The sequence below is a fragment of the Rousettus aegyptiacus genome, unplaced genomic scaffold (assembly GCF_014176215.1).
Source record: "Rousettus aegyptiacus isolate mRouAeg1 unplaced genomic scaffold, mRouAeg1.p scaffold_m13_p_8, whole genome shotgun sequence".
Lineage (NCBI taxonomy): Eukaryota > Metazoa > Chordata > Mammalia > Chiroptera > Pteropodidae > Rousettus > Rousettus aegyptiacus.
In genome coordinates this window covers 16,701,691-16,726,853 of record NW_023416311.1, presented here as the reverse complement: position 1 = coordinate 16,726,853, position 25,163 = coordinate 16,701,691, and the positions used below count along the sequence as shown (strand labels likewise).

Sequence of the window (25,163 nt, the reverse complement as noted above, 5' to 3'; positions counted from 1 at the left end):
TGACTGACCTTTCTGAACTTCCCCTTTCCTCCTTGCCTCCTGTCCTCGCAGACTGAAGCAGGGAGAGAGAAACATAATGACTCTTGGAGAACTTCAGCAATTCAGGGCTCAGCAGATGTTCCTCTATCCTCTGACCCTCACGTTATGTTGTCCTTATCCTATGGGTCAGGTCAAACCCCCACACTGGGCTACAAGATAGCATCTTGTGGTCCCTGGCTTCTTGCCAAGGCCCAGAGCAGAGTGGATGGGATCTCCAGGGTCAGGATTTCCCAGGCTGGGAAGGGGGCTGGGTATGGGCCCCTTGGGCATTTCCTTAAGGATACTTAGGCCAATCTCTGTTGGATGCATGTGACAGAAACCTACTGTGGCTATTCGGATCCAAAAAGGACTGCATGGGTAAGATCTTGGCTCCAAGGGAAGGATGTACTGGAGCTCTGGGATGAAGCTGGGACCCAGAGCTCTGGGGCCCCTTCCTTCTTTCATCTCCACCTGGCTCTGTGAGCCAGCAGCTTCCTCTCCATTCAGATCAGCTGTCTCTACATCCTGCTCCCAGATGCCATGTGTAAAAGCTGTAGTTAAGGCCCCTAAAGAGAGACAGCATTCCTTCTGTCAGACTCATGTCAATTCCTGGAGAAAGGTGCACATTCACTCTGTGTGGGTCAGTGCCCAGTTCTTGTTCATTAGATGGTGACCAAGGTTTGATCGCATCATGTGAATGTGGCAACTCCCAATGCAGCCATGGGCTTGGTTGGAGAGAAGCTGTTTCCAAAAAATGTGTTATAGCAGACCATCCCATGGGGGTCCTGAGTTACAGCAAATAAACTCACTAAAGACCAATGTGTAGCCTAGCAAGCTGATAATGTGTGTGTGTGTGTGTGTGTGTGTGTGTGTGTGTGTGTGTGTGTGTGTGTTCCTTTCCAGTGATTGGATGAGTCTTGGGTGCCCCTCTCTGGTGAAACCCCTAAAAGCCAGTTGGGAGATGGCCAAGGTTGCCTATGTCTGATGATCCACCCATACTCCCTACTTATGTCGGGGGCCAAGACTCTGCCTGACTCAGTTCTCCTCTACTAGGGACCATGGTGGAGACTGAAACCTTCTTTAGACTTCCTGTTTCCTTGCTCATGCTAACTGGACCCTTCAGTGAAGCAACCCCCCAGACAGCGCATTGCTTTTTTTCTATTTAACACTGGATTCTGGTTTAGGTCTCTGGGAGAACCACATCACCTTGTCAACAGACAGAGGTCAATAGGACTCAGTCTTTACTTACTGATTATCTCTTGTATTATTCCCTCGGCCGGCAAATATAATTAGTATAGATTTTACTAACTGATCTCTCAGAAGATAACTTTATTTCCAGGTTTTGGAGTTGTTTTTTTGGGGGGGGGGAGTCGGGGGGTCGGGCAGCTGTATGTCACAGCATTTCAATAAGACAGTACCTTGACAGGTGTCTGTTGAAGAAGGAATAAAAAATATGCAGGATTTTAACTTTTCCACTATCGCATGTAACTTGGATAATTTTAACACAATGGGAAGAGAATAATGTGGATTAGATCTTCACCTCTTTGGAAAATGTGACCTGAGGATAAAAAAGGAAGTTCTGAATCCATGTAAATACTTCTCCTCACTGCTCCTTGGTGCCATTCTCCCAATTGTGATTTTTGGCTGCAGAGGAAGTGTGGGTGCAGAATGGGGGCTATACAGGGCTCTAGGCATGGTGGGGACCAGAAATGCCTGTCTTTGCAGGAAGATGGGAGCAGGTGCTAGCAACTTCAGAGTGAAATGTTAAAATAGGAAAACCATCCAAACCTCAGTTGAGTCAGGAGGAATTAAATTGTGCCTTACAAACTCATGTTTTATTTTTATTCTAAGAAATGTACTTTATTAAATGTGGAAGTGAGAAAAAATTCTTCTCCACTGAATAAAATATCAGTAAACTCGAGTGTGGGTCTGATCTGTGCTCTCAATCAATGACTAGAGGCAACTGGGAGAGAGTGTGATCTACACCTAAAACTGACTTTTCTCTACAAAATGTTAATCTTGTTTTCAAAATTGTAAATTAAAAATATTTGTCTGGCAGTTTTAGCATATAGCTTGATTAAGATATAGTTGACATACAGTAAACTGCACTTATGTAAAGCATATAATTTGATGAGTTCTGACACATCTGTACGCATGGAAACCATCACCATGATCACAATAAGGAACATGCCCATCACCTGTAAAACATTTCCTCCTATTCCTTGGCAATCCCCCCACCCTCACTTTTCTTTCCCCATTATCCTCAAGTGATGGTTCAGAAGAACTGGTGAGCCATCCAGGATGATAGCTCTGAGCCTGGGAGGGGGAGACCAGCCAGAAAGGGGTGAACATGTGGGATAAGAGGCTCCATGAGGAGGGGAACATGGCTGAAAGGTGGGAACAGTAGGAAGAGACGCTGGGCACTTGGCCAGTTCCTGGACCCCTCTTTAGGGTACTTAGTGCAGGCTATTTGGTGGCCCTGCACCTTCCACACCCTGACCCCCATTCATAGGGCTGTGGCAGGTCCCTTCTTTCTACTTAATAGAACTCAGCCCCTTTCCTGCTGTCCTTCTCCAGGGCCACAGAGGCCACCACCCTTGCCCAGCTGCCCCAAAGTGCTCTGCACAAGGCTCCCACTGGACCATTGGCTAGCTCTGCCCTGGGCTTCGTGCTCTGGGATGCAGGGCTCGCTCCAAACACCCATGTCCAGCCTAGCACAGCCCTCAGTGTTCCCTGAGGGGAAGGCTGGCCACAGATGTATCTGGAACCAACCCCCCTGGGAGGAGGGCTTCTTTAGACATCACCAGGACCTGCTCTTCAACTCTCTGATTTGGGTTCCCAACATTACTCCACTTTGACACAAATTAAAATAAAATGGCTAATAAAGGTGACCTCACTAATAGGTGGAAAAAGAACAAATAATTTTGGGGAAAATGGCTTATTAAGTGAGAAAAATAGTCAGGGCCCTACTGTACACTATATTAAAACAAACAAACAAACAAACAACCTCCAGATGGATTAAAGACATAATGTAAAAGAGAAACTACAAATATAGGCAGATATCTTTAATATTGGGTAGAGGATTTATTTAATTTAAAAAAGTGTTTAATTACAGAATTTTAAAAATATGTGGACAAGACTTAATAACAAGACAATAACAAGAGATACCCATGTATTCACCACCAGGCTCACCAGATGTCAATCCTTTGCCCTGTTTGCTCCCAGTCTGTCTCTTAAGGAAATTAATGTTACAGGTGTAGCTAAATTTCTACCTCTCACCTCTTTCCTCTTCTGTCCCCTTCAACAAACTTCCCATGTTTGTTTTGGTATTTTTACTACAAATGAAGGTATTCAAAACAACAGATGTCATTGAGAATGTATTGTAAACTCCTCAAAAATGATTATTACACAGTATCTGTTTTTTAACTTGTTTTTTTCACTTGTTTTAGAAGTCTGCCCATGTTAATATGTGCAGATGTGGTTCATTCATTGAAACTGGTACATAATATTCCATCCAAATAGACTACACCTCGGCCAGTCAGCAGTCTCTTCATGGAACTGTGAAAGCCAGTGCTATGTGAACATACTTTTCCTGTCTCCTGTGCCACACGTCTCCTGGAAAGGTACAGAAGTGGAAGTGTTGGGTTGAAGCGTATACAGACCTTCCTTTAACCGTATTTATAATGTGACTCCCCACACTGTACTTGGATCAGACTTAATTTTTACTGATTGATGTCAAATGCTATCTTTACTCATTCCCTTCAGTACCAGTGGGGTTCAGCATCTTTTTTATATATTTATCAGCCACTTGAGTTTCCTCATCTGGAACTTATTCATGTTCATTGTTTACTTTTGTATTGCATGGCTGTTCTTTTATGGTTTTTGAGAAACTCTTTGTGTATTCTGGAAATGAATCCTTTGTCAGTTATATTTGTTCTAAATCTCTTCCCACTTGCTATGGACTGAATTGTGTCCCCCAAATTCCTTAGTTGAAGCCCTACCCTTTTGGGAGGTAATTAGGGTCAGATGAAGTCACATAGGTGGAGACCCAATTATAGGATTTAGCGGCTTTATAAGAAGAGAAAGAGAGAACTCACCTAGAAGGAGGCCCTCGCTACAAGCTGAGAGGGAGTTCTCACCAGGAACAATTTTGCTGACATCTTGATCTTGGACTTTCCAATCTCAAGAATAGTGAAAAATAAATGTCTATTGTTTAAACCACTCAGTACATGGTATTTGGTTACAGCAGTGTGAGCAGATCTATGATGTGTCTTTTGTCAAATAGGCTAATTTAAAATTAATTTTTACTAAAGTATAATTTACATATAGTAAAATTCACCCTTTGTAGTGTGCAGTTTGTAAGTTTTGACAATTATAGAGCTACCATTAAAACCAAGATATAGAATAATTTGTTCACTCTAAATTCCCCTCTCCTCCAGCCTCCACTAGTCTGATTTGAGTCCCTATACTTTTGGAAGCCTCAAATTTTAATGTATTTAAATTTAAATCATTTTATTTAATGGTTTGTGATTTTTATTCTTGTGTAAGAAATTTTCCTGCTGTAAGATCATAAGCATATTTTTCAATGTCTTCTAAGTTTTAAAGTTTTACTTTCCATTTTTGTGCCTTTGATTACTCTATTTTTATATCTGATGTGACATAGGGACCTGGTTGTGAGGTTTTTGTATAGATAATTGGCACCAGCTGTGGAACAGTCTATCCTTTCCTTTTGACTAGCAAAGCCACCAATGATAAAACTAATGGGTTTGACTACTCAAAAAGAAAGATTTCTGTCTAATCTTCCCAATAGACAGAGTTCATAAAGGGGATATAGGCAGGGAGAAGATATTTTCGATTTTGCAACATCGAAAACTGATGAAAGATTTGTCTAAAGAAAAAGTCAGAGAATCTAATAGAAAAATAAGCAAGTGCTATAACTGTTCACAGATGTGGGCTCCAAGTTGGTTAATAAACAATTAGAAACGCTCAACCACACTAGCATTTAGTGAATTCTGAATAAGATGAGAGACTATCTTAAGTTCATCAGACTAGCAAAAATGGGGAAATCATAGGTAATATCTACTGTAATTTTGGTGTATTTCCTTCCAGTTTTTTTTTTTTTTAAAGTGCATTAAAAAGATTTGCGATCAAATCGAGCCTTGCCTGCATACTCTTTCCCCTTCCTCTGTCAGTGACCAGATCTTACCCAAATGATGGAGAGGTCCTACCCCAGAGGAGAGACCTGTATCCTTTGACTAAAGTTTTCTGACCCACTTTCCCTCCTCTCCCCTGGCAGGTCCAACAGAGCTATGCCACACAGCCAGTAATCTGCTGAATTACCGTCCCATTTTTCCCCAAGGCAAAAGGTCACTTACCAGGGAAGTGGGATCAGGAGACCCACCTGGTTGGAGAATTCTAAAGACAAGTGGTTATAGAAAGTATCTTTCAAAAGGAAACATTTACAGAGGAAGGTTTTCACAGATATTCACCCAGACTCAAAAACCAACAGATGTGAGCTGCACCCTACTCTCCCTTCCTGTTCTGTGTAGTTGATACCTGGTTGAATTAAAATGCACATAGGACTGGGTGTGCAGGAGGGAGTCAAAATGGCAGGAGGAGCTGCATATAATGAGTTGGTTCATTTCACCTGGAATGCTCCCAATTAAAAATGTCCACAGGCCACAAAGGTGACGCTTAAGATCCAAATGACTGACCTAGAAATTTTCACTTTCAATGTTTCATGAAGAGACTCTCTTGAACTGGTCCAAGCAGGAAAGTGTATCCTCCCCATGCTTAGGTTCTATTCTGGCACATCAGCCAGCCAAGAATGCAGAATTTTAGGGCATTGGCCAACAGCAAAAGTGCCTGCCTCAGGATGCAGCCCTGTCATTATTTTTACTTCACCCACATGAACATCCCTACTTAGAAAGGCTCACATATCACCATAACTACCTCTGAAAATTGTATGTGGCCAAAGGAAGGCATCAGCCCAATTTTGGATTCTTGCCAAAACAAGAAACGATTTTCTTTGAAAGGCAGTATCTTCCTCATGAGAGCATACTGCTCTTATAACACACTGAGAATATAGTTTGGGGGGGGGGGCGGAATCTCTTGCTTTTCTCTTCCTATGCCACCCTCACAAAATCCAGTACCACGTGCCCTGGGATTTTTGTCTTGGGAGATGACTTGGTTAAGTAACACATTGCTCCTCATTGTACACTGGGAAACAGGTTGTTTCCTTTGGTTCTTGCCAAAGCTGCTTATGAAACATATCTGGTGCTGGTGCCTATGGCGTATAAAAATATCAGTTTATACTTGCTCCTGATACATTCCATTACAAGCTAAATTCAGCACCTTGCCTGGGGCCTGGCAGCTCACCTGCTCCTAGTTAGCACGTCTCCGCCTTCACGCCTGCTGCAGGGTGTCCATGTTCCTATCTGGCGTCCTGTGTACTCACTAATGAAAATGACATCTAGAGAAACAGATATCAGTTGTCAAAGACATCCACGGGTCTCAGGAGGCCTGACGGCAAATTGGCGCTCAATACTGGATATCCCGTGAAAAACACCTTCGTCATAGACTTAAAAAAAGGTCTTAGTGTTCGACCACGTATACTTTTGGTTAGAAGTGAGATGAACAGCATCTTGGGGCTCTCTTACTCTTGGGAACGGACTGTGAGGGCCAGCTTCTGCCTCCTTCAACCTCTGCGCAACACTGCCTGTAAATCCCCGCTCCTCCGCTGCGGGGCGTCTGCGGAGGAGTGCGAACTTCGGGAGCAGCTGGCTTGACGCAAAGAGCGAGCATGCGCCCGCCGGAAGGCTGTGCCAGCAGGGGGCTGCGCTCAGTGCCACGCGCATTTTTCCCAACCCATTAGAATCGTGTTCTTTGCTTATCCATTTGTGAGAGCGTTTTACGCAGGCGGAACTCAGCCCCTTTGTGACAGGTGCATATTGGTTTTTTTCCGCTTGTCTCTCAGCGCAGTTTACCCATCTGTATCATGCGTGGGTCGGCTCTACCTGCACGCTCCAGTGGTAACATCATGTCTGCGATTGCAGCCGCGGAGGACAGCCATTTCCTGCGCCCGAAACCAGGAATCCCGGCCAGAGCCGGTGCCAGGAACTAGAGGAACGGAATCATCCGCCCCCGCGGTGCTTGCGGAACACTGCCGTACTGCGCTGCTGCCGGCCTTTTATAGGAAGCCAGCAAGGGGCAGGGCTGGTCGGCGCCGTGACGTGCTGATGTAAGGCCCGACGGAGGGCGGGGCAAGGGCGGCGGCGTTCGCTTGGGTACCTCGGGCGCCTCATCCTCTCTGCTCATCCTCTTCAGTGCCCTGCTGAGCGTCCTCTCTGTGGGCCTCCTCGGCCCCTCGGCTGCCCCTCCGCCTCCTGCCGCCGCCCGTCCTCCTGTGCGCCGTTCCTACGCCCACCGTCTGCCGGCATGGACCCGCGCCCGCCGCGCCGCCGGGCCGAGGGCAGCTGAGGCACGGCGCCAAGATGGGCGAAGGCGGAGCAGGGCCCGAGCGCCAGCCCCAGCAGCCCGGGCGCCCCGCGCGCGCCCGCCCGCGCCGCCGCGGGGATGCCCGCGCCCGTCGCCGCGCCCTGAGCGCCTTTGTCTGCCGCCCGCGCGGCCCGCCGCACCACTGGCCTCGCGGGCCCGCGCTGCGGCCGGGGGCGCGTCCATGAAGATGGAGTCTGGCCGGCCGGCCTCCCCCGCGGACAGCCCGGGTCCTGACCCGGAGCCGGGCGGGCTCGATGGGCCCGACGGGCTGGGGGCCGCCCCTACGCCTACCGACTCCGCGCCGCGTCGGGGGCTTGGCCCGCCAGACCCCGCGGCCGGCTTGAGCGCCGGACAGTCTCCGGGAACCTCTTACCTGCTGCCGAAGCAGGCCGCCTACCCGGACTCCGAACCTAACCCCGACCGCGACCGGCAGCTGCCAGAACTCGGCCCGCTTTTTCCTTGGACTAAAGGGCCAGAGGATTATGGCTCCCCAAGTTGCCGGGAGAGCGCGTCTCTCCTCGCACAGGACCTCAGCCACAGCCATCACAGGAGGGGCGAGGTCGACTTCTTTCCTTCCTTCCCCTCGCCCACAGTGGGCGAGTTGACGCTGGAGGTGGGTTCTGGGGACGCGGACCAGCCCTCGAACTTAAGCCAGACCTGCCGCCTCGCGAGCGAGCCCGCAGGGTGTCCGGAGGACGTCTCCCGCCTCCGGGCGGTGTTTGACGCCCTGGACGGGGATGGAGACGGCTTCGTCCGCATCGAGGACTTCGTCCAGTTCGCCACGGTCTACGGAGCAGAGCAGGTAACTCGAAGAGCGCGCCTGGGCCCATAGCGTGGGAGCCTAGGTCTGCGCGCCTCCTCCCGGCGGACGCGGTCGGTTGTGGTTGGGAGGGACTGCGAGCTTAAGACCAGTGGTCCGCGTGTTCTTTTTATTCACTTCTGCCATCGCTTCTGCCCTCTAAAGCTCCTTCTTTAAAGGGCTACTATCCTAGGGAGTCAGGTTCTTTCCCTGTTTCCCACCCCCGCCCTCCCACGTCACACGAGCTGGATCTTTCGTAAACCGAAGGAGTTCCTGGCGTGGGGAAATGGCCCCCGCTGCCTGTTAGAAGTGCCCCCAAATGAAAGAAGTGCCCGGCGGTTTCTCCGATTGAGGGCCCAGGTCTGACTTGGCTGAGGTAATTCACTCCATACTTGCAAAGGCCAGGCTGTGCTTGGCCGCTTAAGATCATGCTAATAGATACCTTTTTGGGATATGTTCTATGCAGACTCATCTTTGATTGAGAGACAGTGAACACTGAAAATTTTCACTTCTGTACCTTTTCTGCAGAAGGGAAGGGAATGAGCCTGAGAGCACCGTGGTGAATACAAACTCCAGCAGAACTCCTTCAGGGCCACCTCCACTCATGTAGGAGAGGTGAGACACGTAGACAGGCAGCCACGGCAAAGCACAGGTGCAGTGTGGCAGGGGTCTCACTCAGCCTCCAGGGGCTGCAGATGCTTTGGGAGAGGAGGGTGTGCCTCAAGATCCAGACCTTTCCTCTACCTCAGCACTTATGAAAGTTTAGGTGGAGACAATAGTAGGTCTGTGTGTGTTCTGCTAATAACTTGGTGTTCTGGTGTTCACTTTTAAATATTTTGGTTAGTAGTAGGAAATCATTAAAATACTGATCTCGTGGTTTTTGTATTTTATTGACTTCTCACATATGCAAACATTTGTTAAGTGGATGTTCGAGTACATATGCATGTTTAAGCCAAGAGGTAAAATTGACACTCTGCTGTTGAGTGTTGAGTGTGTCAGTCATAACATTAAGAACTTTTGTAAGTGATCCATGTGTGCGCCCCCCTCTCCCGGCCCCCGCCCCAGTATTCGCAGTATCCCTTGAGCTGCTATCGGTGTAAAGAACTGGGTCCTCCTGAGTCAGGCCTCTTTTTTGAGTTTTCAGTCCAGTAAGATGTGCATGCCCCTGTGACCATCAGCCTAATACCTTGTGTCTAGATCTGTTTTGGAAGGCATTGCTCAGGATGGGTCTCACATCTTTTAGTCTAATGGGCAGATTCTTTTCAAACATACCCTTTCTCAGTACACCAAAGATGTTAAGAAAGTACTACATTTGATTTTTCTTTTCATCTTTTTCTTTCTTTCTTTCTTTCTTTCTTTCTTTCTTTCTTTCTACTTTCTTTTTTCTTTTTTTATTTATTTATTTTTGCCCATTAGACTAAATTATACAGGATATAATTTCCTGTATGGTTAGCATGATTGCTGGTCTAGGTTCTTTTGATGCTTTTCCTTCCTACCCCTGGGCCACAGAGCACCTTGGGCATCCTTGATTTTTACTAGTGTAATGTCTTCTCTTCAAACATACCCTTTCTCAGTACGCCAAAGATGTTAAGAAAGTACATTTGTTTTTTTCTTTTCATCTTTTCTTTCTTTCTTTCTTTCTTTCTTCTTTCTTTTTTCTTTTTTCTTTTTTTTTTTTTAACCATAATCTGACTGATAGAGTACTTTACAGTTTATATGAGGCTCATTTATGTTTTCATTGGATCACCACCACCTTTCTCTGAGTTGGTAGCAGGCAAGCAGGCTTCATTCCACTTTACAGGTGAGAAAGTTAAATAACTTTCCCAAAGCCCCACAAATTGTCAGTGCTACAACAGGGACTAGAACTAGGTCTTTGGACTCATAACCTTTAGATGGCTCTCAACCTCTTAGATTTGGTAGCTCAAAATATTCCCGTGGTTTTATCTTAGTGACTTCCATAGAATCCTTTTCATTGGAGAAACACTTTTTGTTGTGACTGTCCCTATTGATCACAGTGGGAAGAACTTTGGGTTGCTATCTGGGACTGAGCTTTCTTGTATATATAAATGAGTCAAAAGTCGGCTCTGACAGCTCCTGGTGGAATGACTCAGGGTTTGGTGGGGATGGGTGTTGTAGGGAGTACGGTGGCATTGCCCCTTCCTTCCGTCTGCTCTCCCAGACTGTTCTGCTCAGGAAGAAGCAGTGTTCGACTTGAGTACCTGGACTTGAGTGAGCTTCCTGGGATGGTGGAGGAGAGCTCTTGTTTTGGAGCAGATAATTTACAGGGTAATGAAAGGTCGATTTTTGTGTTTGTGGAAGCTTTGCTATCCTATTTTATGACTCAGACTTGCTTTTTCCAAGTACATTGTCAGAATACATTATAGAGGAGCAAAGAAAAAAAGTATTCTCGGATAGCGAAGTGCTTTAGAGGAAAGTGAAGAATTCTACCTCATGATGAATATTTTTAAACTTTTAAATAAAAGCTTTAAATCTATACAAAAGTAAAGAGAATAGTCTAGTGAACTACCCACCCCCCGCCAGCCATGGTTCAGTTTCAGCAGTTTTGATTTATCTGTAAACTTTCCACCCCCAGATTATTTTTGAAGCATATACCTAACATTTTATTGCATCCATAAATATTTCAGTATATACTCTAAAAGATAAGGATTCTTTTTAAAACATTCATGATAAAAAACTCCAGAAAGAGTTCAGATAAGCTAGACAACAGCAATAAAGACCATAAGTTTTTGTACTTTCCACCTTGAGATTTCAAAATATTGAGTGAATGAGACTCTTAGGGTGGTCACATTACTGTTTCTGATGATAGCAACTAGATTATTTTGATTGTTATGAAATTTCAAAGTAGCATATTCAGTATCTTTTATGGAATCTGTTTATGAAGGAAGCATTTTAAATTATTAAGTGCTATATCTTAATTTTTAATAGAAGCAGCTCCTATTTATAATGCAGATGGCCTTTGTGTCCCTCTTTCTTCAGCAATGTCATGGTGTGTTTGGATCTCATTATATCATCTGGTGATAGATCAGGTGTGGTGTAATATAACACACTTAGCAGAAGTCCGCAGAGAAAAGGAGAAAGGATTACAGTGGAGCTTTCTGGTTGAAACAGGACTTGATAGTCAGATGCACCATGTACCTAGTTGCGAACTTGGAATAGGTTATTTTTAACAGCCTCGACCATTTCTGAAGATTTCCCCATCAACGTGACCACTTCATATTGAGAGGACTGATGTTTTTGTAGTCACCACTAACTCATCGTAAAGCAGAAATTGTAAAATAAATGGTAAGAGTACTGTGAGAAAGGACTGGTTTCTTTTGGTTTTATTTTTCAAAGGAATTAATTGTAAGGATTATCTTCACATTTTATTATTACACTCGCTTAAGCATTTACATTTTGTAGTCACTGATCCTTTCCAGGGAACCCTACACATTGAGGCACTGAATGCCCTTCAGTAACCTTGTCAGCATTGTCTGTACTCTTCAGTGCAGTAAGTACCTGCATAAGTAGGCTGCTGCAGGAAGTGTTGACAGTTAGGTCTCCCTGATTTTCATTCCTGTACCTCTGCTGGTGGGAGTTGGAAGTCCCTAAAAACATTTGGCTATACCTTTTAGTTGCTGCAGTGTCCTTTCTAGTTTCTACCCTAGCCTTAAATTTGAGTGTATGTGTGTTTTTTTTGTGTGTGTGTTAGCAGGTGAGATGGGAGCTAGTATATATGAGAGAGAATGAATGTATATGAGAGAGCAGGTGCATGTGAGAACTTCTGTATTGTGTTTGTGTACTTCTGGGTCTATAAGTTGAATGAATTGCTAAAAGGCAGACGACTTTCCTTCATGTACTTGGATCACAGGCAATTTTTAGTGTCTTAAAAAATGCCTTTTTCATATTATAAAAGTAACACATGCTTACTATTTAAAAAAGACTAGAAAATACAGAGTGATGTAAAATAAAAAGCAAAAGACCAATAAATCCCACTATCCTGAGGAAAATACCATTAGCATTTTAGTGTATTTCTTTCTAGAATTTTTTGGACACACACACACACACACACACATGACTGTATAGAAGTACACAATTGACATCTTATTGGGTAGAAGCTAACTTATTTTTATAGATATTCATTGTTTAAAAAAATGAAAGTAAATAATACCAGTAAGCAAAATAAGAAAAATAAGAATCACTGTAATCCCACCATCTGTAAATAACTACTTACTTATTATGTACATTAAAGTATATATAATAAATGCTTTATTGTACAAGAAAATTGTATCATTCCCATGTCCGTTGTCTAGAACTTGATTTTTGACCTGTTTTTTGAAACTGAAGATCTCTGATATCAGTCAGTATATCTCTGATATCTGTATACTTTAAGGGAAGCCCTAGGTTTACTTGTCTCCAAGAAGATTCAGAACTGTTAGGGATTATTCTATTGTAGGATTTAACATATAAGAAAATTTTAATTCCATGTAGACTACACCAAGAAGGTTGTAAAGGGCACCAAGCTCATGAATTGCTTCCCTTCCAAACATTTTGCCCAAATTCTGGTTACAGGCTCTCAACAGTAGTTATACTTGAAATATCAGACAAAGGGTTAGGCATTCACCAAAGACTAATTATGTGGCCCTTAAAGGTGATAATTACAAAGTCTCCAATGTAATTATGTTAGCGCTTCTGTCATATGTGAAGAGAGTGATAGCTAAATTGATTGTATGTATACTATAATTTATAACTACGTAAAAAGTTTTGAAGGAAATCTTAAAAATTATTTTTAGTTGTATGAGTGTGTGTGTGTGAGGAGATATATTTGTAGGAGGGGTGTATAGTGGGGAGAGGGTTTGGTTTTATTTGAGGTATTGGCCAAATTTTCTGTTATGTTACTGATTTTATTTTAATTATTGAAAAGTAGTGCCCGTACACACATCACAAATTTCAACAGTATAAAAGGAATCTAATAAAAGATTTATTACAGTCATTAGAAATAAATAATTTAAATAGACCCTGAAGATAAAATTTGTACATATTTTACTTTGTACGTATTTGACTCAGTTAAGGTTTTAGATCAATACACAAAATACATCTATGGAAACTCAGATTTTCTAGTAAATTAAAGAACTTTATAGAACATTGAATTAACATGTTCTGATGCTTATTGAAGATAGACTGTTAATTTTTATTGATGTTTGGATAAATGTATATTAGAAAATACCTATATTTTTTGAAGGTTGGCTTTCAGATGGGCATTGTGCTTTCATCAATATCCAACATAAGTAATCCTAAGAACTTCTTGAAGAATGGCACTGATTGCTCTGTAATTTTCAAGTTTTGAGACTAGTAAATTAGGATAAATGGATTCAGTATCATGATTAAGGAGGAAAATAAATATTTTCAGTAGGTACAGTTTTATTTTTCTGTCCAAATACTTCATGCTTGTTTTAGGCAAGTTGGTATTACTCTGGTGACAACTTGTGTTCCTGTGTTTTTCATAAGTTTCAAAACCAGAGTTAACATTGAGCTCAAAGTCTTTTCTATGTCACTGAAACAGGTGTCCTGGCTCCTTGTCTATAAGCTTCTTGCAGGGCAAGATGAGCCTTGGGCCAGCAACAGCAGGCCTTGAATGAGTGCTGTGCCTTTTTCTGCTGGGGGACATTGTGGTCATGGTATGAGACAAATTGAAAGGCCAAGTAACACGTTAGCATTATTAGCTGTAAATAGAGGAAGCACTATCACTGTGCATTATTTTAAGCCCTTTTTGTACACAGTATCTGTATATTGATAATTTGAAACTCTAGCTAGTTCTAAAATCCTAGGTATTCCTACCTACTTTTTTGAAATCCTAGCTATTTTTCTAGACTCATGTCTTCAAAAGGATTTAAGGATACACAGCTGCTGGAATTCTAGAAGTAAGTAATCTATTTTCCTTTTTCTTTTCTTGGATAATTAAAAAAAAAAACTTTTACAAAAGTTTTAGAGCCTTCTGTACCCACAGGTAAATAGACCTGCTATAGTGACAAGTGAGCTTGACTGTTAATGGCCCCATGATATTGGGAGCTTATTAGTGTTGTTGATGTCAGAGGCTTTTATGCTACATTGTTCTTTTTATTTCACATAATTTATTCCGATTTCTCTTTAAGCAGGTTTAACCAGTTTAAAGCCTAAAACTCAAGTTATGAATGAAGTGGTATCTCTTAGCTAAGTCTGTTTATAGGTGGTTTATCTGTTCTAATAAGAGGAATTGTTTAGTATTGTAAAGACCTTCATTGCAGTAAATCACTGGGTCAGTAAACAGAACAAGGTACTTAGCATTTTACTGTCACTAGCAATTGGGTGGGGGGGGAGCATTTTTTTGTTTTTTTTTTTAGGTGAGGCAACCCTTAGTTGACTTCACAGATTGCAAAGACCTTGGCAGTTTACAATCCCTTATTTTTATTTTTTTACACCTAAGCACCTGGTCTTCCTAGGTGGTCTCCCATCCAAGTACTAACCAGGCCCGACCCTGCTTAGCTTCCAAGATCATACAGTATGGGGCTTGTTCAGGGTGGCATGGCTGTAGACAATCAGGAGGGATTTTTATGAACTTTTTTTTTTTTTTTAAATAAAAGTGCCTGCCAGTGAACTTATTAATCATATTTTTAAAAGTTAAATAGTAACTTAAATTTTTCTAATAAGGTTGTTTGAGCTGCAATAAAAATAAGTAAAATTCCACAATGATTACAGAGATTAGCATTTTCTTTGAAAGCCTACTAAAGTACCTTTTAAAAGTTTCAGTTGGTGAGAATGTTTTGCTAACTTGAAATATAGAGATGAGGGATGGTTAGAAGGCTGAGAGCTGCAGGAGAGATCTGAGCAGAGGGTGGTTAGCTTCCTGGTCTTACTCAGAGCTCAGTTAAGTCTCATCCCTGTTCCTCCCGCACCTCAGGTTTTCATCTAGAAGATGCGAGAGGGCATAGCCAGCCAAACCAGTATGTTCTTGAGTAAGATTTTTAAAGAAATATGAGTCACAGATAAAAGGTTGATATAAAAATTTTTTTAATTCAGAGGGAGAAAAGACCAAAATCTATAGAAAACTGGATGGAAGATATGAAGACATTCCATAGAAAAATATACAAATGGCCCTTAAACATATGAAATATGTGACTACAGAACCAGCTTAAACTGGTCCTGTCCTGTTTCTGACAGATCCAGCACCAAAGTTTAAACTTTGGATACACCACTCACAAGTAACATTTGTGACCCCTTAGCTGCCCTCTTCCCCCACCCCCCACAGAACCAAAGGACTAGAGCCTGATTGGAATCTGAATGCCCGAACCCTTTCAGAAGCAAAGAGTCCATTGTCCAGGAAGACTGGCTGCCGAAACCCCTTAAAACTCCAAACTCTGGATCAAAGAAGAAAAATTTGAGCCTTGCCTCCTGTCTCCTTCCCAGTCCACTAGCAAATAAAACTTTTTCTTTTCTCGAAAGCCATGTGCATCAGGCAGCGAGCCCTTATTAGGTAACAAAGATGCTCAGTTTTTCTCATGATAAGAGAAATGCAGGTTCGACTCGCCGAGATAGCATTTCTTACTCATCATGTTGGCAAAAATGTAAAACCTTGAGCACATTCTGTTGGTGAGGCTCTTGGAAACATATATTCATGTTGCTGGTGAGAGTGCAAAATGGTACAACCTTCATCGAGGGGCGTTTGGCAGTATCTGTGTATACATTTACCGTGAGACCTAACAGTCCCATTTCTAAGATATACCTCCATAAATACAAACGTGAGGTGTACAGGGTTATTCATGGCAGCATTATCTGTGATATACGATATGGAAACAACCTAAATGACCATCCAAGATGAGTGAACTGAGGTACATCCACATAATAGGAACTGTGCAGTTGCAAAAATAGAAGAGGCAGAAGATTCCTGTGAACTGGTAGAGAGTGATTTCCAAGATATATTGAGTGAAAAAGAAAATACAAATTGATATCCATGATATGTGGTAAAAAAAATGGGTAATGTACGATTCCTCTTATAGGAGGCTCCTGGCATAGTCAAATTATAGATACAGGAAGTAGAATAGTAGTTGCCAGCGGATGGGAGAATGGGGAGTTAGTGTATAATGAATAGTTTCAGTTTGGGAAGATGAAAAAGTCCTGGAGATGGATAAAGGTGACACTTGTACAGCAGTATGAACGTACTTAATGCCACAGAACAGTACATTTAAAAATGGTTCATTCATCTACGGCCATGCCGTCCTGAATGCGCCCAATCTCTTCTGATCTCGGAAGCTAAGCAGGGTCAGGCCTGGTTAGTACTTGGATGGGAGACCACCTAGGACTACCAGGTGCTGTAGGCGGGGGAAAAAAAATGTTAATTTACCACAATTAAAAAAAAAAAAGATAAAGGACCTGAGTCCCAAAACCCTAAGTGATGGACCTCAGCTCAGAAGAGGAATTTACAGGTAGAATAAGAAACCACACCTCACAACCTTCATACCAGGCCTCTTCTCACCCTTATTCTTCTGGCCGTGTTGTCAGGATACTCAACCCATCTGAGGTCTCCATATTCATAGGCTCCATGGTGGGCCTGCAAGATCTGACTGTAAGAAAAAAAAAAAATTAAAAAAAAAAAATGGAAGAATGAAATAAAAAAGAAGGGGAAATAAGAATATGTATATATTTGCTTCTTGCAAAAAGAAACAGGAAGGATAGACTAGAAACTATAGAACTTATTCAAGTAGGTATGGACAAGGTCTAAGGGATATGGATGGGAGTGAACCTTGTCTGAGTATGCCTATATTTTATATAATTTTGACTTTCAAACCATGCAAATATTCTGTATACTCAAAAAAATAAAACAATAATAGAAAAATAAAACTAAAATTGAATTCTAATAGAAACAAATGAACCCGGAAGTATATCAGATTAATAACATAACCACATAAGAAAGAATAATTCAAGTCACATGAACAGAGTACCCTATATACCTTTAGTAGGATGTATTCAAAAGGAAAAAAAGAACTACAAAGAAATTTACTATGAAGTAGGCTTGTTATTGATAGATCAACAGTAGTAATTCTGAAATTACTTTGGGTATATTTTAGCACAAATGAGTGAAAATATACTGGTTTTGAGAATCAGGGTTCTCTGGGAGAAAGAAGATAAAAATACAGTATAGAAAAGGTTAGGGAGGAACCCTGTTATGTTGAGATTTAAATTAGAGGTATCAGTGTGGAAACATGATTTAAAGAAATTCCTAGCTCTGTCTTCTGAGAAGGTTTAGGGGCAATGACACCCCAGTAGCAGTGAGTACACCTAGCTTCCAGAGCTTGGTTGCCAAATATCATTTCCCACTAAAGGAACCAGGGATCCTTGGAGAAATGACTTATTCCAGATTCTGGGCAGGCAAAATTCAATGTGAGCCTGGATTATTTTGTACCAGAAAATAAGGAAGTGTTTAAAAATTGATGGGGACATGACAAAAAAGGAGCAGCTCGAATGGGTTCCCACTGGGAAAATCTGGGACATTTTGAGCATCAAAAAAGAATAATGATGATAAAGGATACATTGAATTTTAAAAGTTCACAGCAAATAGTGAGTAAAAATCAGAGCATAGTGATATACTCCAAAGGGAGTTTATTGGGCTCCTTATAGACAAATGCCAGTTCAAGTAGAAAGAGTGAAAGATTTAGAGAATCAGGGTTTTGCAAACATCAGGGTAATAATTGATTCAGGCAAGGATCCTCAATGGTTGTCAAAAAACATTGTGTAAACATTTGTGAGAGGTGGGGTGGGGAAAGGTACTCATACAGCCTAAAGTATTCCACAGATGATTAATTATAAAGGAAAAAAAGCATCTCTATATTGAGGAAATTTGGCAGACTCTACCTTGAGCAGGTGATCAAACTCAGATTCCCCAATAATGGACAGATTATGTGCCCCTGATGGGATATGATGGGAGGGACAATTCTTGCCAAAACGTTTAACTTGAGTGAAATAATAAGAAATAATTAGACAAACCAAGACTGTAGGGCAATCTACATGACAGCTGCCTGGACTCTTCAAAACATCAGTGTCATAAAAAGAGTTGAGATCCTTCTAGATTGAAGAAGACTAAAGAATTGTGACAACTAATGCCTGGTCCTTGATTGAATCCTGGATTAAAAGAAAAAAACAAAACAAAACTGTAACAGTTGTTATTGGGATGATTGGGGAAATTTGAACATAGACAGAATATTTGAAAATATCAGTGTGAAATTTCTAGGGTGTCATAATGGTATTGTAATTATGTAGGAGGACGGTTCTTGTTCCTAGGAAGGATATGCTGGAAGGATTTAGGGAGGTATCGTGATGTCTGTAGCTTTTAGTGGTTCCACAAAAAATGTGCATGTGTGTAGAAGACAAAATGTGGAAGGACATTCATAATTGTTGAATCTAGGGGAGGGACATATAGATATTTCTTGTATTCTTTTAACTTTACAGCAAGTTCGACATATTTCAAAGTAAAAAGGAAAAACGATATGAGAATTTCATTAATGATAACCTATATGTCATCTTGTACTATACATTAGATTGTATGGCTTTTATTAATCTTAAAAATAACTCAAAACCCCTTTGTTCCCAAAGGAACATTACACACACACACACACAGGTTTTACATCTTATTAACTCAAGACCCAGTCTAGCATTTGTTGGTTCGTAGAGTGCACAGGATGTGAAATGATTGCTCTCTTTGAAATGGGAAACTCAGAACTCCTTTTTCGCTAGGAATGTGATGAAACCATGTTTTTCTTTATCGAGGGATAGTTCTCCCCAAGGGATGTAAATATTTTGTCCTACATACGGACTCTCTCAAAAGGAAGTTTAGATAGCTCTTTCCTTTTCCTATTGGCAGTATTCGAATAGCATAAAACCAGGTTTTAGTAAATATGTGAAAAGAGTTTAGAAATGCTTAGGGTACATAAAAATTCATTTCCTGTTTCAGAGTAACTATGTGTTTTCTGCTTTGTGTTTTGGTATGAAAATGGTCAGTTACAAGCTGTTGTAGAGTATTGGGTGTGTGTGATGGGGTGTTGTGTGCAGAAGCCCTGGGGGTCTTTTCATTGTGGGTTTAGGTATGGGCAAAGTGCATTGAAATTGGATTTGTCGTTTTGGTTTGATTTAGGCCCTAAATTTGCCTGTTCTCACTGCTAGTGACATAGAGAGCATTTAAATTTGGTTAAATACATATTGTGACCTTTTAGTGACAGTTAGGAAAGTCTTTGTTTAGGTTGTTGAAGCCAAAGACTACTGATCCATAAACATTTTGTTTCAGACCCCTTTACATTGTTCAATGTTAATGAAGACCGAAGAGCTTTTTTTTATGTGGATTATACCTATTGGTCTATGCTGCATTACAAAGTAAAACTAAAAAAATCTAAGATACCTTTTATTAATTTGTTAAAAATAATTCTTTACGTGTTAACGTTAATGACATTTTAATGCAAAATAACTACTTTCTAAACTAGTGAAATGAGTTGCATTGTTTTACATTTTTGTAAGCCTTAAATGTCTAGCTTAATTGAAGAGAGCTGGATTCTTATATTTGCTTCTGCAAGCAATCTATTGTGTCATGTAGCCTCTGGAAAACGCCACTGTATATTTGTGAAAGAGTGAAATAAAAGAATGGAAAGAATATTTCAGCATGTTATGAAATTCACTTTGATCTTGTGGATCCCCCTACCCTAGGACACCAGCATCCCCCAGGATCCCTGGACCATTCCTTACGCTACTAAAGTGACCGAGTCGTTGCCTGATCTCTAAACTTGCCTTCATCAGAATCACCTGGAGAGCCTGTTGAAATGGACTGCTGTGCCCGCCCTAGAGTGTCTGATTTATCTGGTTTGAGTGGGACCTGTTAGAAAGTGTTTCTAACAGTTTCTGAGCAGTTTCTGGTGATGCTGCTACTGTTGGTCCTGGGGTCTCAGAAAACCACTTTTCTAGAGAGTTTTGAAAATGTTTGCATCTCTTTAAAGATCCCCTCCTTCTCAGTCTTATTTTAACATCACTCCTTCTTCACTCTGCTATATTTATTTTAACATTAATATTCAGGGCCCACCCTGCTGGCCCCTCAGAAGCCCTTAGGGCTGTACTTGGCCTTCACTGCTTTCTCTCTAGTGGAAAAACACAGATGAAAAACCAGGACCCAGACCAGGAAATCTACACACCTTGGCTCATTCTTTGTGACATGTACTTGCTACCCTCTAGCCTCATCTTGCTGCACTTTTAAAAATATTTTATATTTTGGTTTAGTTTTAATTTTTATACTGTGTATAGTTTAAAAAGTCAATTCATGTACTGCACATTGTATAAGGAAAAGTAGTTGCACTCTTTTACCTCTGACTTCCAGACTCCTGGCTATTTCCTTCTAGTGTCGTCCTCACCCCCCGCCCTAATTTTAGATAGTTTTCGTTAACTTTCTCTTATAGAAGGTACGCTCACATATTTCCCTCTGCGTCTTCCAATCTTTCAATTCAGTTAATCCTAATCCTGGTTTAATAGACATTCTTTGTTTATCTTATTTTGATCATGGATTTTTTTTTATGGCTGACCTGTTTAATATGTTATGATTATATTTATTTTCTAATACAATCTTTTGCTTTTCCTGGAGTTAGTAATCACATTGTTTTCAACTTGTTTAGTCTTCTGCAGACTCATCACTCATCAGTAGTTCTTTCTAGCCTGTCTGTGGATATCTCATCATTTGGCATGTACTCTTAGGCTTCCATGGTGAGTACTAGCTCCTGTTCTCACGCAGGGAACTTTCTCGCTTTCTCATCTCTTGCGTGAGGTTCCATGTCAGACACTCAACCAGGCTTTTCTTTTCAAGTACAATATTTGATGCCCGTTCTGCTTACTGCGTTCTGCTGGGTCATCTGGCATCCCCTCTGTGACCCTTACATTTATGTGTTCTTTGCTCTGAGTTTCAACTTGCCCATCCCTTTGCATCTTCTGGAACATTGGAGCCTCTCCTCTGGAGCTGCATTTTTCCAGTGGACTTTCAGGAGGGAGTGGAGAGAAATTCATGTATTCACCCCATTTAACTCCGTTTAAGCTCCTCTCCCTCCCCAACAACCCGTACATGTATCTATCAGAACAGGCTTGGGAATCTGCCTGTGCACTTTTCCTCACTGGCCTCACCATAGTCCTGTGACACAGTAGAACAGGATGTGTTAGTGTTACAAAGCTCGGGGTAGCAAGGTGGAAATGCAGACCCTAACACCCCTTTTTTGTTCTCCCCTGAATGTAATCTGCAGGAAATCTGTGTCAACAAATCATTTGGATTAGCCTTTCTCATTTTGTATTTTGTGTGTTTGAAAGTTTTCATATTTTGACAAAGTTCACATACTCGAAATTAGGTTTTTGTAACCCTGAAGTATGATATTGATGTACAGTGGTTGCTAGGCATTTATTTTGTCCAGTTCTTCTCTACTAGGAGTAATGTCACACTATATGTCTAACTATACAGGTTACTTTTCATGTACCTAATTTATAGTAGGAGCTAATTTTTGTGCTGGGAGCATTGAGGATATTGTTTTGGGCTCTGGAGTTGTAGATACTTGGAGGAGGTCTAGTCAGGCTTTCTTAGCATTTCAGAGCTTTTTCTGTGGCATCCAAAGTAGGTAATGAAGGGAGGAGGCAGAAGTCCTTGGCTGAGCTTCTGGAAATACCTCATCTGTTTCAGCTTCCTGTTACTGGCTCTAAAATACAATTTCTGAAGCCGTAAGCCAAGCAACTGCAGGCTTGTGTCTCCTTCCCTTGCCCAGTTTGCAGGAGCCTGGCCCTGGGTGGTGCTGTTAGCGATGACCCCGTATCATGCGCACTTGAGGTGCTGGTGAGCTGTTGTACATAATGAATCCTTGGAGGAATATATTAGGTGCTGTAGGTGACTGCATTCTGGTCAAGTGCTGCTGGAAGTCATGTTCTTTTGTGTTCAGTTGTGTAAGGGCTGTATTTCCATCATAAAATGGATGTTATATGTAACACTCAAAGAAACAAAATGGTTTCCTTGGGGTTTTGGAGTCATATAGACTTGAGTTTTATTTCTAGCTCAGCCACTTCTCATTCATTTACTCAGCAAATGTGCGTAATGGTGTTTTTTGAGCCTCTTTCACGTGCCAGGCGATGTAATCGGTACTGGGGGCATAATAATAAGCAAGACTGACCTATTTCCTGGCCTTCCTCAAGATATTAAACAGGTAACCTCTAGTAAGTACAAGCTGATATAAATGCTATGAGGAAGAAGCAGAGATGACTTGAGGTTGTGAACAGGGAACCTGACTTCGTTATGAAAGTCACTCTTTCTTTTGAGGTAATTTTCGAGCCGACATTCTGAAGCTGAGTAGAATTAGTAAGGTGAAGAGTGGGAGAGGAAGGAGCATTCCTTGTGGAGGTGCTGTAGTCCATGGAGAGGTGCTTGAGAAGGACAAAGAACAGTAAGGCTGGAGGAAGCGGTGGACCAGACCTTGCTGGGCTACTCTGGGAATGTTGGTCCCAGAATGGTTGGAAGGCATTAAAGAGAAGCCCTGGGAGGCAAATGTGGTGCAACCCCATAGCTGAATGGTTGTAGGGGGGATGGGAGGGCCTGGGCCTCGCTTGGTCTTAAGGCCAGGGTGGGTGGGAACAGGAGGGAGAGGCAGCAGGGAGATAGAATCCCTATTGTAGACCTTTTGGACTGTCCATATCCATGAACTGTCCAGTGCCCTATGGGCCTGAAGCTCAGAGAAGAGTTTTGGGCTGGAGATATAATCTGAGAGTTCAGTGGTTAGAAGGACTCCAGTAGAAAGTAACAGAAAGCTGAGCTGTAAGTGGCTCTAAGAATTAAGAATATATGTTATCTCACACAGGACAAGTCCTGGGTGGGTGATGCCTTAACAGCATCCTTAAGATGCAGCCCTATCTATGCCACTCAGCATCTTAGCTGTGGCAGCCAACATCCCGAGGCAGAAAAAGGACCCTCTTCCTGTGTCTCTGTTTAAGAAACTCTCCTACTGTCTTCCCCAGGCCCACCGACCCCCTCCCCTTTGTTGGCCGTGTTTACTCACACACTCCCCAGGTCTGTCCCTACAAGGGGGTGGAGGCACCACACTTGGCTTGAGCAGAGCTCCCCGAAGTGGGGTTCCTGGACCAGCAGCAGCAGCAGCGTTGCTTGGGGGCTTGTTAGGAATGCAGCACTCACACTGGAGTGTGAGGAGTGTGAGAACCATTGGTTAAACCAGTGAGGATCACTCTCCTGGCCTGGCTACAGGCAGCCTTCCCTGTTGGGGCCTCTGTTGCCTCCAACACTCTGTTTCCCTTTCCCCAATTTACTGTTCTTAGCAATTACCATTGTCTAGAAATTCCATATTTACTTATTCTCTTATTTGTCATTCCTGTCTCCATTCCTCCCTACCCACCATAAATCTGCCTGGTGGGCCTGGAGTGTAGTAGCACTCCTAGGTATTTGCTGAATTAAGTGAAGGAAGGAAGGAAGTGTTGAACAGTGTTAGGGTCTGTCAGCAAGGAAGAAGGGGGGAATAGTGTTGGGGACCAGTCAGCAGTGAACAATGGTGTTCAGCTAGAGCTGTGATGGAGAGCTAGGGAAAACACCAGTGATGGCCAGTGGGAGGAGCAGCGGACGCAGAGGGAGGTTGGAGGATGAAAAGGGGACTGAGGACAGAGAGGACCCTATTTTTTCGCTTTGGTTGATTTCTATTTAATTTTTATTATGTGAAAAACATTTATTCTATCTCCTAGGAATCTCCTGTTCCCATTTCTGTAGGTATGGGTATTATCTTCTCATTTTGTAATAGACATGATGTAAAACTATGTTACATTTACCTGACTGCGTGTTATGTATTATTATATTGTATTATTAATGTATGTGAGATGACATGGCGAGCTTGTAGATAGTTTCAAAAATTAGGAAGTATGTAAAATGTTTCTAGACCATATGTTTCTGCGGTCTTTTATTTATTTTTTTTAATTGAAGACTTACTAAGAGGCTGAAAGAACTTTTGGTACTACATTGGAGATGAAACTTCTTTCTGTGAAAATCAGAAATACAGGGAGAGGTTGGACCAGGGTGCTTCTTTCTTCTCCCTTTCCTGTTCTTCCTGAGCACAGTGTAACTGGTGGGTGTTCTCTTTAATTTCCTAAAGAATGTTCTCTTTGCTGAAAGAGATTCCTTTGCTTTGCCACCAGAGCCCTGCCTGTTGTCTCTCAGAAGGTCAGAGATGTATCTTCTTCACAAAGATGTTCAAAAGACACAGTAAAACTTCTTTTATCCTTTAAGGGAGGAGAGACTTATTTCTGAAAATGCTGTGTGCCGAATCTGGGCATGTCAGTGTTTGAGACCAGCCACACCAGGATAAGCCATCTATGGATTGGTAAGGAGGCTCCTTTGTGTCCTATGGTGGCACAGCTGTAATATTTATTACAATATTATTGATAGCAGGACGAGGAGGTGAGAACAGGCCACTCTGTCCACATCAGCTTCTGTCCACATCAGCCTCCTTTAGAATGGAGGAAGGTCAACTTGGGTCCATTTTCTTCAACCTTCGCTATTCCTGATAATTAAAGTCATATTTGTTCACTATTTAAAAAAAAAAAAAAAAAGATGTTTCAGAAATGCATACCACAGGACAGGAAATCTTTCCCAGTCACTATTAACAATGGACATGTGTTCTCCCTTGGGATAAATTTACTTCTCTCCATGTCCACGCCCCTTCCCCATAAAGGGCTGCTCATTAATTTAAAGGCCCACATGTAGACAAGTGATGAAAATAAATTAGATATTTGAAATATCTTGTAATCGTAATAAAATAATCCCTTTTGC

General features: G+C 42.0%; 1 protein-coding gene and 2 pseudogenes across 2 annotated transcripts in view; 2 read left to right on the top strand and 1 right to left on the bottom strand.

Annotated features, from left to right (window-relative positions):
• The first annotated feature begins 7,271 nt into the window (after window positions 1-7,271).
• The window catches only part of RAB11FIP3 (RAB11 family interacting protein 3), a 75,514-nt gene continuing 57,622 nt past the window's right edge, over window positions 7,272-25,163 (top strand). The window contains exon 1 of one of the 2 annotated variants that reach the window (XM_016136731.2): window positions 7,272-8,317. In XM_016136731.2, coding sequence (XP_015992217.2) covers window positions 7,697-8,317 — 621 coding nt within the window. In that variant the 5' untranslated portion in view covers window positions 7,272-7,696. The remainder of the gene's footprint in view (window positions 8,318-25,163) is intronic. The other variant, XM_016136732.2, reaches the window with a different exon arrangement.
• Window positions 14,767-14,884, bottom strand: LOC118607040 (annotated as a pseudogene).
• LOC118607282 lies at window positions 16,547-16,665 on the top strand (annotated as a pseudogene).